A 14,816-nucleotide genomic window follows, 5' to 3' on the forward strand; every position below is an offset into this window, starting at 1 on the left:
CCCCGCCACCAAAAGTGCCCCCACCACCAGTCCACAACCCCAATCTTGTCATCAAACCAGGCCTGGAATGAACCTTCAGGTTTTCACCTGCACTGTCCATTCCAGGAAACCATTCCAAGTGTTGACCGTTCTTTGTCTGAAGAATTTCATCCCAACATCAGTCCAAAATTGTTTTCTCCGTGTCGTGATAGTGCTCTGCGTTTATATTTCTCATTTAACATCTTATATATCTCCGTAGGTGCTTCATCTCCTTTATAGGACGACGGGCCCAATTTCTCCAATTTTTCCTTGTATCTCAATCCTTGCATGATAGATTCAAAGCGTGGCTCCTCTCTCCACCAACTCCATGGCTTGATAGGTTCCCTTACATATTCTTGGCTAAAGCTGATTTTTCTTGAGTGAGCTAATTTACCTATTGTCAGAGGGCTCTCGGTGGGATTTTCAGTGAGCTGACTGAGTGCTCACGGGCCACTTAAAGTGAAAACATTGAAACACTGTCTCCTTAGCAACATCAACCTGCTCCCACCATCTCCTTAGTTTTTTTTAATTTCCAAAATATACTTTATTCATAAAAATCTGTAACAAATACATTCCCAAACAGTTTAAAACAGCATCAAGTCAAAAAATACGAACAGTGCAAAGGTGATCAGTTTCCTTCAATACAATCATGAGTTGCCTCACAACCCTTCCATTTCATTTGTCATGCCATTAACATTTTTACATTTTACAGCAAATGAAAATTTTTCCGATACAGTTCAAGGGGTTTCCCATGGATCCAGCCCCTCAGTTCAGCTTGGTGGGGGGACCTTACACAGTGGTCTTTCCCCATTGAGCCTTTGCTGTGGCTGCCCCAAGCTTTAGTGCGTCCCTCAGCACGTAGTCCTGGACCTTGGAATGTGCCAGTCTGCAACATTCGGTGGTGGACAACTCTTTGCGCTGGAAGACCAGCAAGTTTCGGGCAGACCAAAGGGTGTCTTTCACCGAATTGATAGTCCTCCAGCAGCAGTTGATGTTTGTCTTGGTGTGCGTCCCTGGGAACAGCCCATAGAGCACAGACTCCTGTGTTGCAGAGCTGCTTGGGATGAACTTCGACAAAAACCACTGCATCTCTTTCCACACCTGCTTTGCAAAGACACATTCCAGAAGGAGGTGGGCAACCGTCTCTTCCCCACCACAGCCACCGCGGGGGCATTGCGCGGAGAGGGCGAGACTTCGGGCATGCATGAAGGATCTGACGGGGAGGGCTCGTCTCACCACCAGCCAAGCTACATCTTGGTGCTTGTTTGAAAGTTCTGGTGATGAGGCATTCCGCCAGATGACTTTGGCGGTCTGCTCGGGGAACCATCCGACAGGATCCACCGTCTCCTTTTCCCATAGGGCCTTGAAGACATTCCGTGCAGACCACTGCCTGATGGATCAGTGGTCAAAGGTGTTTTCCCGCAGAAACTGCTCCACGAAGGATAGGTGGTACGGCACGGTCCAACTGCATGGAGCGTTCCGCGGCAATGTGACCAGGCCCATCCTTCGCAACACCGGGGACAGATAGAAGCTTAGCACGTAGTGACACTTGGAGTTTGCGTACTGGAGGTCTACACACAGCTTGATGCAGCCGCACACGAAGGTAGTCATCAGGATGAGGGCCACGTTGGGTACATTTTTCCCGCCATTATCCAGAGGTTTGAACATCGTGTCCCTCTGGACCCGGTCCATTTTAGATCCCCAGATGAAGCGGAAAATGGCTCGGGTGACCGCCACAGCGCAGGAGTGGGGTATGGGCCAGACCTGCGCCACGTACAGCAACAACGTGAGCGCCTCGCACCTGATGACCAGGTTCTTACCCACAATGGAGAGAGATCGCTGCCCCCACATTCTCAACTTTTGTTGTACCTTGGCTACTCGCTCCTCCAAGGTTTTGGTGCACGCCCCGGCCCTTCCGAACCATATCCCCAGCACCTTCAGGTAGTCTGACCTGACGGTGAAGGGGACAAAGGATCGGTCAGCCCAGTTCCCAGCCTCGCTCTTGCCGTGGTTAACTTTGGCTCCCGAGGCCAGTTCGAAATGGTCGCAGATGCTCATCAGTCTGCGCACGGACAGCGGATCTGAGCAGAAGACGGTTCCTTAGTAACATTGACCACCTCACCGTCTCCTTCGAAACGACCCCCTCTCCACCATCTCTTCAATAACGATGACCCCTTCCACTGTCTTCTTAGTAATGCCGATCCCCTCCATCATCTCCTTAGTAACACCGACCATGTCCACCATTACCTTAATAGCACCAGATGCTAGAATGGAACACCCAGTGATGACAAGGTGTAAATGAAGGTAACCTCAGTGGATAACGAACTTCCTCCATTCACATGGCCAAATTTGTGCAGGCGTAAACATTGCTCCAGTCACTTCCTAAGGCCACTCCAGGTTAAGTTGGTGGAACGGCTGCATGGGCAATTTCACTCAGTAGCTCTCACTCCGAGACCCCAAACCCCCGTGTCTTTACTGATGCAGCATTCAGAATTCTCATCTTTTAAGTGATGAGATTTTAAGTGGAATTAAGGAGCAGAGGGATTTTAGTCTGCAGAGACACAGGTCATCAAATGTAGCAGTGTAAATAGAGGACTTTACAAAAGGCAAACAGAATCATTAGCTTCTATCTGGAGGCATAGAATACAAAATAACAAGGTGACATTGAATCTGTACAAAATCATAGGCCACATTTGGCGTATTGGGAATCCTACAATAGAAAGGATATAAAAGTGATGCAAAAAGGTGGAGTTCAGATTCACGAGGATGTCATCGAGGAGTTATCGTATGAAGAGAGACTTGAGAAATTAGAGTTTATTTCATTTGAAGGTTAAAAGTAACTTGATGGAGGTCTTCAAAGTTAAGATGAGTCATTAAAGGGTAAATCGCATAGTTTCTATTGATCAGTGAGCTAGTAACAAAGGGAACAAATTTAAGATGATCACAAAAGGAATTAGAAAGGACATTAGGAAAGATTTCTTTACATAAGAACTTAAGGAAGAGTAGCAGGAATAGACCATACAGCCTCTAGAGCCTGCTCCACCATTCAATACGATCATGGCTGATTATCTGCCTCAACGCCACTTTCCCACCTGCTCCCCATATCCTTTGATTCCCTGAGAGACCAAAAATCTGTCTGTCTCAGCCTTAAATATATTCAACGATGGAGCATCCACAACCCTCTGGGGTAGAGAATTCCAAAGATACACAATCCTTTGAGTGAATAAATTTCTCCTCGTCTCAATCCTAAATGATCAATCCCTTATCCTGACACTGGGCCCTCACCACCATGTTCTAGATTCCCTCGCTAGGGGGAAACAACCTCTTAGTGTCTCCCCTGACAAGCCCTCTCAGAATCTTGTATGTTTCAATGAGATCACCTCTCATTCTGCTAAACCCCCCTGGCCTGATTTACTCAGGCTCTCATCATTGGACATCCCTCTCATCCCAGGAACTAATCCAGTGGAAACAGAGATCGGTTAGAATGTGGAATTCTCTGCTACAAGCCATTGTTGAAGCAGAGTCCATAAACTATTTTAAAAAGGAATTAGATAAGATCCTTGAATAGCAGGAACAGTAAAGAATATGACTGCGGGGTTAGACTCAATGGCTCGTGGAGATAAACACTGGCAAGGACCGGATGTGCCAAATGATCTGTTTTTGTGCTGGAACATTCTTTGATTTTATAATTGTATTTGTTTTGTTTATTTTTTGCTCCTCACCAATTTAACATTAAGAGCCAACATTGCTATTCTTTTATCAATTGGGTATCTAACATGTATGGAAACCCAGAACCATGTTTAAGAGTTTCTGAACGAACCAGCTGAGAATTCCATGCAGAGCTTCTGATTTTTATTTCTTACTATGTTTCTGTGAAGCATCTTGGGATGTTTTCCTATGTTAAAGGCACTATATTGATGCAGATTCTTGTTGCTGTTTGCCCGATACTAAGTGTGCACACACTCTCTCTCTCGACTGGACTACATCCCATTAGAGGGATTGGCACAGCCATTGTATTCCCAAGTGGGTATTACTAGGGTTTAACCAGTTAAAGTTCTGCAATTTATTAGTCCAGAGCATTGGTAAGCTTCCCACTGCTTTCACAGGGAGGATCACCCCAGCTATTCGAGCATAGACTTGTATGGTTATCATTAATAAGCGAATCTGACTAATTGGACACCAATAATGTCTTGGACTGCTGCCAACTTAGCTGAATCAGGAAGATTACTTGGTCTGCCGCAGACAATACCTTTCAATATATAAAAGGAGCAGAAATATCACAGAGGGAAATACCACTTCAGCTCATTTTCACCTTTCATTGCTTCTCCATCATCCATGTCACACGTCTCACAACCACTTTTCCTTCCAACATCTTGCACTTGTCTGGAATTAATTTTATCCGGCACAGTTCTGCCTATCTACAGATTATATCTAACGCATTTTCTAGTTCTCTGACTGCTTCCTCAGACCGAACTGCCTACAGTTCATTATCATCTGAAAATTTAATCAATTTACATTGGGTTTCTGAATCCAAATTGTCCAAAATAGTAGATTGAAAATAGCAAAGATCATTTCATTATTTCCTTCCCACCTTAACACCACTCCGCTGCCCCCATATACAAACAGGAATTTTTTTTTCCCTTCAACTAATTCTCCACAGTCAAATGCTACTTTGAGGCTCTAATAAGTTAATCTTATTACTTTCCAGTCTCTTTGGAATGATTCAAGTGAGAATCATTAACACAATTAATATAAGTAATTAACATAGAACAACTCTGAGTGTTAGGTCTGCACAAACCCAGGCCACAAATCTCCCACCTGATTATCTATGTGACGGCATCCACATTAAGGGGGAGGAGTTTCCTGTTTCATGAAGTGTCGCCTGGTCGATGCCACTGTTTTCTGCGAAGAATTAGAAATATTAGAGAGAAAAATTATGGCTATCCAATTGTATACACAGCTGGGAACAGGGAATTTTACAGTAACAGCTACACCACATTGTATATACAGCTGGAATAAAGAATTATACACCACATTGTAAATACGTTTGCAGGGAGCTGAACTAAATCGCCCTCTTCATTTTTAATTACCTTGTGAATTACACAGTGAACTATCTCGCCAGTTACAGACTGACTCCTTGCAGATAATTAGGGACGAAGCTGTGGGCAGCTACAATTTGGAGTATTTCTATGTTGGAACATGGTTATGATTTTATAATTTTATTTGCTTTATTAATTGATGCCACTCACTTGGTTTGACGAGTTTTTTGTCAGCTGGATACCCGACATGTATGGAACCCCATTATCATGTTTGAGAATCTCTGTGGGAAATTCCAGCCACATAGCATTCTGTTTACCTGGTATGGAGTGTACTGGCCTCTCTCTACAGAGGAATATAGCCCATTAGGAACACCCAAGTGTGTGCAGTATCTTCATTACTGCGTCTGATGCTGCATCATGTTAGAGGATAAAGTCAGTTTAAGAATATTGCCAGTACAGAAACTAATCATCAAGCCACAGGTGGCACCTTGGATTGCCACTAATGTCAGTGTTAGACAAATATGTGCAATAACTGTATATAGCTATCTAATACTGCAGATCATGCCAATATAAAATTATAGTCAGTCATCCTTCTTACTTACTTTGCAACTTTTCTTTAAATCAGACAATACTTCCTTGTATTTTCCCAGGTACGGTGCTGACCACCCCCCGCATCCCCCCACACACCCCATCCTCCATTCTCCACAAACTGCAGCTCATTCCAAAACTCTGCTGCCCACGTCCTATCCTGCACCAAGCCCCGTCCTCACTGGCTCCCAATCACCCAGTGCTATTTTAGAGTTTATTTCAAATGGCCTACCTCAATTAAATAGCATAAATTTGTACAAAACATCGATCAGGCCACAGTTAGACAGTAATAGGTGCAGTTTAGGGAACTATATCGAAAACTTATTAAAGTCAGAGAGGACTATGATGTTAGTGTTGATTCACCAGGATGACTCCATAGCTGAGACACTAGAGTTACAAGGAGAGACGAGGTAGTGGAATTATTGCCACTTAAGCAGAGAAGAGGAGAATGAATAGAGTTTATTTTTAAATTATAAAGGGCTTTGATAGGGAAAGATGATTTTCTTTGGGTAGGGAGTCAGTCACAAGGCTCGTTATTTGAAACTGTCACTAAGAGTGGGAGGAAAGGTTAAGAAACCCATCTGGTTCACTAATGTCCTTTTGGGAAGGAAATCTGCCTTCATTACTTGGTCCAGCTTATAAGTAACTCCAGACCCAGAGCAATATGGTTGATTCTTAACTGCCTTGTGAAATGGCCTAGCAAGCCACTCAGTTGTATAGGGATGGGCAATAAATACTGACTTTGTGAATGAATCATAAAAAAAAACATTTATTGCCCATTTCTAGTTGTGTCGAGAAGGTGGCAGTAGGCCTTCTCCTTGAACTGCAGCAATCCTTGTGAGAATAGTGCTCTCACAATGGTTTTGGATATGGAATTCCAGGATTTTGTCTCAGCAATGGTAAAGGAATGGCGGTATATGCTCAAGTCATAATGGTGGAGTGTGACATGGAGGTGATGGTGTTCCCAAACATTGCTGCTCTTGTTTTTCTTGGTGACAGAAATTGCAAGGGAGGGAGAAGTAACCTTGGTGTAATGCATCCTGAAGATTATATGTACTGCAGCCAACATGTGCTGGTGATGGGTGGGCAGCTTTTGAGTCCGGTGGTGGGGCACCAATCAAGTGAACTGCTCTGTCCTGGATGGTGTTTTATTTCTTGAGTGTTTTTGCAGCCTTAACATCCAGGTAACTATTTGAAGTAAAGGAAGTAATGGAATTCATTTTAGGTTGTTCTAACAAGAGCCGCACGAACACCGTGGACTAAATGGCCTCGTTTTATGCTGGTTCTAAATGTGCGCATTTCTTTGCTACTGTTTGAAATGCTAGCTTCCAAGGTGATGATAACAGTTACATTAGGGAAATGATATAATCATAATAATTGTGATAAATAGTTAGTTACCTCAACAATCAGTAATAGTTAAAATTAAGGCCCCCCATTAAAATGGTGCCTAAAGGAATTTTCAATGAACTTGGGAGGTGACTAGATGTGTAGATGAGGGTAAAGCAGTTGATGTAGTCTACATGGACTTCAGTAAGGCTTTTGATAAGGTTCCTCATGGGAGATTGGTTAAGAAGGTAAGAGCCCATGGGATCCAGGGCAATTTGGCAAATTGGATCCAAACTTGGCTCAGTGGCAGGAGGCAGAGGGTGATGGTCAGGGTTCTTTTTGCGATTGGAAGCCTGTGACCGGAGATGTACTACAGGGATCAGTGCTGAGACCCTTGCTGTTTGCAGTGTACATTAATGATTTAGATGTGAATATAGGAGGTATGATCAGTAAGTTCACAGATGACATGAAAATTGGTGGTAAATAGTGAGGAGGACAGCCTTAGATTACAGGATGATATAGATGGGCTGGTAAGATGGGCAGAGCAGTGGCAAATGGGATTTATTCCTGAGAAGTGTGAGGTGATGTATTTTGGGAGGACTAACAAGGCAAAGGAATATACAATGGGTGATAGGACCCTAAGAAGTACAGAGGATCAGAGGGACCTTGGTGTACTTGTCCATAGATCACTGAAGGCAGCAGCACAGGTAGATAAGGTGGTTAGGAAGGCATGTAGGATATTTACCTTTATTAGCTGAGGCATAGAATATAAGAGCAGGGAGGTTATGATGGAGCTGTTTAAAATGCTAGTTAGGCCACAGCTGGAGTACTGTGTACAGTTCTGGTCACCACACTAGAGGAAGGATGTGATTGCACTGGAGTGGGTGCAGAGGAGATTCACCAGGATGTTGCCTGAGCTGGAGCATTTCATCTATGAAGAGAGACGGGAAAGGCTGGGGTTGCTTTCCTTAGAGCAGAGGAGGCTGAGGGGGGACCTGATTGAGGTATACAAAATTATGAATGGCATAGATAAGGGAGAGAGGATGAAACTTTTTCCCTTAGTGGAGGTGTCAATAGCCAGGGGGCATAGATTTAAGGTAGGTGGCAGGAGGTTTAGAGGGGATTTGAGGAAAAATCTTTTCACCCAGAGGGTGTTTGGAATCTGGAACACAATGCCTGAAGGGGTGGTAGAGGCAGGAACCCTCACAACATTTAAGAAGTATTTAGATGAGCACTTGAAACACCAAAGCATACAAGGCTAGGGGCCAGATGCTGGAAAATGGGATTTGAATAGATAGGTGCTTGATGGCCATCACAGACACAATGGGCCGAAGGGCCTGTTTCTGTGCTGTATAACTCTATGAATGTCAATCATAATTTCTACCCCATGGTAATTATTGCAATTACAGTTGATAAAGGTTATGGCAAGTTAGTCCTTATAAAGAGTTGACCTTTCACTTTCCCTGATGCGTGCCAGCGAATGCAACAATTACCCAGGATCACACCGACCCAAAAATGTTGCCAATGACACCAGCAAATTTTCCACGATTAGCTGGAAATTCCCTAATTTGCCTTCAAATGGCAGTGACTCAAGCTACAAGGGAAGCATCTAGAGTGCCTGTCATATAAATGAAGCCAGAAATCCCAGAATGGGTGATTAGTATCAGGCTCCCTAACCCAACCAGATGGAAATTGTAGTTTCCCCCATGGCTCCATTAAAGATTATTTTTTTAAAACCTGGTGGAAAATCTTTGGGGGTTCAGGCCATGATCCTGAGCTAGACCCTGGACAGTCCCCACATCCACCATTGGATTGGCTAGAGCACCAACCTGTGCTGATCATACATCATGAATCTTAGAGGGCTGAGGTGGCAGGAACCCTTGACGTAAAATGCTCCTGCCCCCTCTTACAAGGGCACAGCAGAAAATTTGCTTCAAGGTTGGGACCCAGCATCATGTTGGTTAAAGAAACAGTCACAGATGTGAGGAATGACGATATGTTGGAAGGAGGCCACATGGGTTAAACTGAAGATTAGAAAAGGGGCAATCACAATGCTGGCAGTGTACTATAGAACCCAAAACAGAGGGAAATAGAAGACAAATTTCTGAGATGTGCAAAAACAGTAGAGCAGTATTGGAGGGATAGGGAGAGGCAATATATACTTAATGGAACGCTTCTAAAGAGTGGGCATGGGAGTTCATGTGCATAGATCTTTGAAGGTAGCTGGACATATCGAGAGAGTGGTTAGAAAAGCATATGGGATCTTGGGCTTCATAAATAGAGATATTGAGTACAAAAGCAGGGCAGTTATGCTGAAACTTTATAAAGCTCTGTTTAGGCAACAACTGGAACATTTATTTTTTTTATTTTATTTTATTTTTTAACCATGTGCCTGTTTTTCACGTAGACAGAGCTCCTCATTATTCTGCTATTAACACTCTCTCTGGACTAATGCTTTGTCTTTCACCACAAGCATTAACACACTCTTTGCCTTTGTCCCAGGACAGCTTTGTTATTTAATCTCTCCCGCCCTCTGCCATATCACACACCTTTCCTTTTGTTCTCTTCCCAACCAACCACCACCACCCCTCCAACCCCTTCACTTGCTTAAAACCTAATTCTTTTCTAACCTTTGCCAGTTCTGATGAAAGGTCACAGACCTGAAACGCTAACTCTGCTTCTCTCTCCACAGATGCTGCCTGACACACTGAGTATTTCCAGCACTTTCTGTTTTTATTTCAGATTTCCAGCATCTGCAGTATTTTGCTTTTATTAACCAGAGTACTGTGTCAGTTCTGCTCACCACACTTTAGGAAGGATGTGAGGGTCCATCAGAGGGTGCAGAGGAGATTTACCAGAATGGTTCCAGAGATGAGTGATTAGCTACAAGGTTAGGTTAGAGAAGTTGGGGTTGTTCTCCTTGGAGCAAAGGAGATGGAGGGGAGATTTGCTAGAGGTGTACAAGATTATGACAGGTTTAGATAAGGTAGACAAAGAAAAGCTGTTCCCATTGTCTAATGATACAAGGACTAGGGGACTACATTTTTGGGCAAGAGATACAGTGGAGATGTGTGGAGGAACTTTTTTACGCAACAAATAATAATGACCTGGAACTCACAGCCTGTGAGGGTGGTGGAAGAGGAGATGATCAATGATTTCAAAAGGAAATTGGAGAGGGACTAGAGGGGAATAAACTTACAGCACTACTGGGATAGAGTGGGGGAATGGGATTGACTGGCTTGCTCCACAGAGAGCTGACATGGACTTAATGGGCCAAATGGCCTCCTTCTTTGCCATAATGACTCAATGACATCCAATTAACACACCATAACCATAGTTCCGTTGGTGTTGCAGAGAGGATGCGTCAGAACGGCCATGGATTTTTCAGGTCAATAAGTATTTAAAAGAGCAACAGACTTCTAAAGTCAGGTCATAAGGCCCAAGGACAAATGTATTATCTCTTTCTTTTGAAATAGTAACCATAGGAACAGCTGGACTCACTCTACAGTTGTTTCTAATGGTACTTAACAAAATGATAGATAAGAGTAAAAAATAGAAAATCAAATTTTCATTCAGTGTTTAGGAGCACTCAGCCAAATTTTCTTCATAAGTTCAGTTCATTACCTCAAATGTCAACACAGACTAAAATGCAAATAATATTTTACCAGCTGAGTGGCAAACTCTGACAGGGAAAAAAGGTAAAACCAAAAACATGGTGCTGTACTTGGAATGCATCACAGCGACCGGCTGGTTTTCCTCTAGTGTTTGACATGTGCTGTTGCAGCCCATAGACTCCTGGGTTTAACTGCAATAATAAACTATCATTTCGGATGAGCCTTTCCGTCTTATCTTTTTAAATAATCTCGAACAGGCTCATTTAATCACATTACTGCAACGGCAACCTTGATACCATGGATAGAGGGTTGACTGGATACAGAAAGCAGAGAGTTGGATGGTTTTCAGATTAGTAAGGCATTGGTGGGGACAGTCTATTGGGACCTTTTCATTTATGTAAATGGTTAGGACATGCATATAAAGGGAATGTTGTCAAAGTTGCTGATGATACAAAATTAGTGGGTTTGCATATATGCTAACCAGCCACATTTTGTGTGGGCAGTCAGATTTTCCAGCCCGTGTGTGCTGGAGTTTGGATCTCAAGCTCCTTGAAGTCACTGTATGAGCCACCACGCTGTTCTCTCACACACGATGCGCGCATAACATATACATAACATATATACCACCTTTCATGTCTTCTGAATGTCCAAAGCACATTACACATAACAATGTACCTTTGAAGTGTAGTCACTATTATAATATGGGAAAATACAGTGACTAATTTGCACATGGCAAAGTTCCACAAACAGCAATGAGACAATTGTCAAAAACAATGTCTGTATGTGGATCAACTTTAGAGGAACCAAAATTATAATCAAAATAGTGTCCAACTTTTCTTTTCATTGTATTCCCCTTGGTGCCAGTGTTTGGTATTGATTCTTAAACCTGCTTCTACTAAGTGTTACTTGAGTAGCAGGAATATGAGAAGTGCTTGGCTGCTGTGTTCCTCTCGCCACATTTCGAGATAGGCGTTGTCTCATGGCAGTTAAGTCCTCAAATACAGTTGCTGGAAGATGCATCTGCTGTACTGATGCAAAGGCAGCCTGGCCCTGCCTCCTTTCTGCCACCAATCCAGGCATCTGAAAGGGCTGGTGGGAAGACATATGTGTTCTGCTATCCTGAGAAACAGCAGCATCGTGTGAATGCATTCCTGCCATGCAATTTCTGCCGGGCACTGGATCTGTATGGCCACTGATCTCTGGGAATATAGAGTGAATGGTAGCAATCAGATCACTAAGGCGTTAAAGGATGGTTTCTGTAACATGTCAGAGTCTTATCCACTCTGGCAGACAAGGACTCCATGCCAGTCTGAGCATACGTAGCAGAAGCCATAATTATCCTTTGGGTCTCTGTGGTTGGTGTCTCCGCTACAGGATAATCCTGGAGCTGCTAAACACTCCAGAGTAAACAGGAGTGTTGCAAAGCCATCCTTCATGCTGATACAGATTTAGGTTGATGCCTCTTAGTGCCAATTTAGGGCAATTTTCTGCTGTGCCTCATGCCTACTTGGAACTGGGTTGACACTGTTCAAACACATATGTCATAGGGTTGATGGCAGAATATGTAAAAGAGAAAGGGAGCAGATTTAAAAACTCAGAAATCCTTTGTACAAATAGAGATAGAACCGATACAGTCCTTCATCAATTAAACGACTAAATGTGCTTTATTTTAAGTTCTGGAATTAACAATGGAATTGTAAAATTATTTATGTTTAAATGTATTATTAGTCTTGGGACGGAGTTACTAGAGTTCTGCCTAAATTTTATTCCAGTTACTCATGCTTAATATATAGTCAGCTGCAGTTAACTACAAAATATGATGCAATAGAAGTACTGCTGTGAGCTACTCTTAGGATCATAATTTATAGGTCTCCAAATGTATTTATTTATGGAACCTTAGATGAAGCAGTACGAGGATCAACGGGAAATTTTAAAACTGCAGGCTGCTGTATTGCAAAACATTATGAATGTAACATCAAAAATACTATTAATGTAATATAATTAAGAATTATTCTTAATATTGCATTAAGAATAGAAAGTCTATTTATTTATTGCAGGTTTGAAAGATACCACATTTTAGTCTACTGCCGTTCAAAAGGACAGAATTCATCGTCTGGTTTAAGCTTTTTGCACCTTGTGTGTGTTTGCAGCTGTTACCTGGTGGCAGCTGTTTCAGTTTGTGCTGATTGTCTGATACCCAGGTACTGATCTGGGTGGTGCATGCTCAGTGGCTAGGGATACAGCACAAGGGGATTGGTTCGTGGCGGGAAGGACTGCATCCTCAGGCAGCTTGTTAATCTCGACTAACTGGCTTAGTGTCAAAGGCTGATAGAATCAGCTGCCGCTGTGGATGCTGCTCATGCAAGGCTGGACTCCTCACCAGATCTCAGCGCTGAAAGTGATTTATATCTATCGCAGGACAGGGCAACATTAACGTGGGACTAGCAGGATAACCGGCAAAGAAACTATTTGTGTGGATCGCAGCCTAGCCCAGTAACTCATCGTATCCTGAACACTGAAGCCGGGAACTGCAGCAAAATCAATTAACTGTGGAAGACAAATCAAAAAGGAAATATCTGCAGTGGTAAAATGGCAGAGCATGAAATTGAGGACTTTGACGCGGACAGTGTGTCGGACACTGCCTGCATGCTCAAGCACGTCCACCCTCCACCGTACAGCATTGATGACCAGCCATGGCCGCTGGAGGCACGCAGCATGTGCGAGTCCTGGGGATGGGCTTTCCTGGTCACTGCCTTTAACTTTGTGCTGTTCCTCCTGAACTTTGTCCTCATGGGCACTGTGTTTGGCATTGTGCTGCTACCCACTATTGTGGTGGTGTACTTTGGGTTTCAATGTCACTCCAGGGTAAGTAGCCTCTGGCTCGGAATGTTAATTCTCTATTTGCTTTGTAATGGCTGTGAAATTATAATGGTGGTCATGAGTGGCCTGCTAGCCTGTCTGGACCAAGGATACTACTGACTAAAGTTAAAAGGTTGTAAAGACTGCATGAGTCTTCGATAATTGATTGCATTTTCCATTTAAATAATTGTAGTTTCGGTGCTGACCAATGCTAAATGATAGAAATGCACACATCCTAAATTATAGAGAGGGGATTATGCTCCTTTCAACATTGATTCAAATGTAGCTCTTCTTCATCTGAATGGTAGAAGGTTCCTATTCCTGATGGCCTGCCCAGTGAGGAAGCAACATGTTATAATGCTTGTGTGATATAAATGAAAACTCCCAATGGTTTTGAATGCAAACGGACGGTGCAATGAAAGATATTAAGACGGTCCAGTTCTATCAGCAGGGTCAGTGAGTGAGCCTCAGCTATTGCTCAGCTGCATGTGCTGCCCAGGGTGTGAATCACACTGTAACAATATTGCCAGAAACTTCAGTCAATGGATGTAGTAGGCTACTTTCTGCACCCTTCATATGTTTAAATTAACTTCCGCTAAAGGTAGACTGTGTACATTTTCATGGCGAGAAAACTACGGTTTTAATCTTCCACACTCAAAAGACAACGCAAGGGTTTATTTTAAAGAAATAGCTCAGAGTTATTGTGAATTTTTCTAACAATACTGTCTTTGAAAAAATATTCCACGTCTGAATATGAAACTAAGAAAAACATCAAGACACCCTGACCCCTCTCCTTTTATGAAACACAAACTCAGGCTATTGTGATATTTAGAAATGGGTCACAGGGAACATGGAGGGACAGGTTTGGTGGCATTCATGTCTGTAGCTTTAAATAAGATGGTGGCAAAATCCCAAATTCGACCACTTTAGGGGGAGCTGGTGGGCACCTATGTCCAATTATCAAGGGGTGGAAAACAGGCGGCCAACTCACCCACTGAGCCATTCTCTGGTGTATATTTCAGGAAGATAGGTGGAGATCTGGGAACAAGTTACTTCCCTGTCTGCATTCCCAGACATTGATGTATGAGGATTTAAACAGGAGAGAATAAACTGAAATTATTAGATATGTTTAAACTGGTTCATGTCAAAGGGAATTAAAATTCTATCAAGTCAGTCAGTGTCTCAGTATTTTCACTTAACTAGTCTACCCGTTGGAAAGTTTCCTTTTTAAAAAATAAATCACCCTCCATTTCTGAAAAACCAATAAAGTTTGTCGTATTAAAAAATATTTTCTTGGTTTGATTGAAAATGAGATGGAAAATTAACTGGAAAATTAATGTAGTTTGCAAACCACAAATGAAAATGAAAAAGC

The 14,816-nt window shown here is 42.8% G+C and overlaps 1 protein-coding gene across 1 annotated transcript in view; it reads left to right on the forward strand.

Annotated features, from left to right (window-relative positions):
• Positions 1-12,921: 12,921 nt before the first annotated feature.
• LOC137351908 (transmembrane protein 88) overlaps positions 12,922-14,816 on the forward strand; it is a 48,285-nt gene continuing 46,390 nt past the window's right edge. The window contains exon 1 of the mRNA XM_068016784.1: positions 12,922-13,450. Coding sequence (XP_067872885.1) covers positions 13,175-13,450 — 276 coding nt within the window. The 5' untranslated portion in view covers positions 12,922-13,174. The remainder of the gene's footprint in view (positions 13,451-14,816) is intronic.

This window comes from Heterodontus francisci, chromosome 37 (assembly GCF_036365525.1).
Source record: "Heterodontus francisci isolate sHetFra1 chromosome 37, sHetFra1.hap1, whole genome shotgun sequence".
Taxonomy (NCBI): domain Eukaryota; kingdom Metazoa; phylum Chordata; class Chondrichthyes; order Heterodontiformes; family Heterodontidae; genus Heterodontus; species Heterodontus francisci.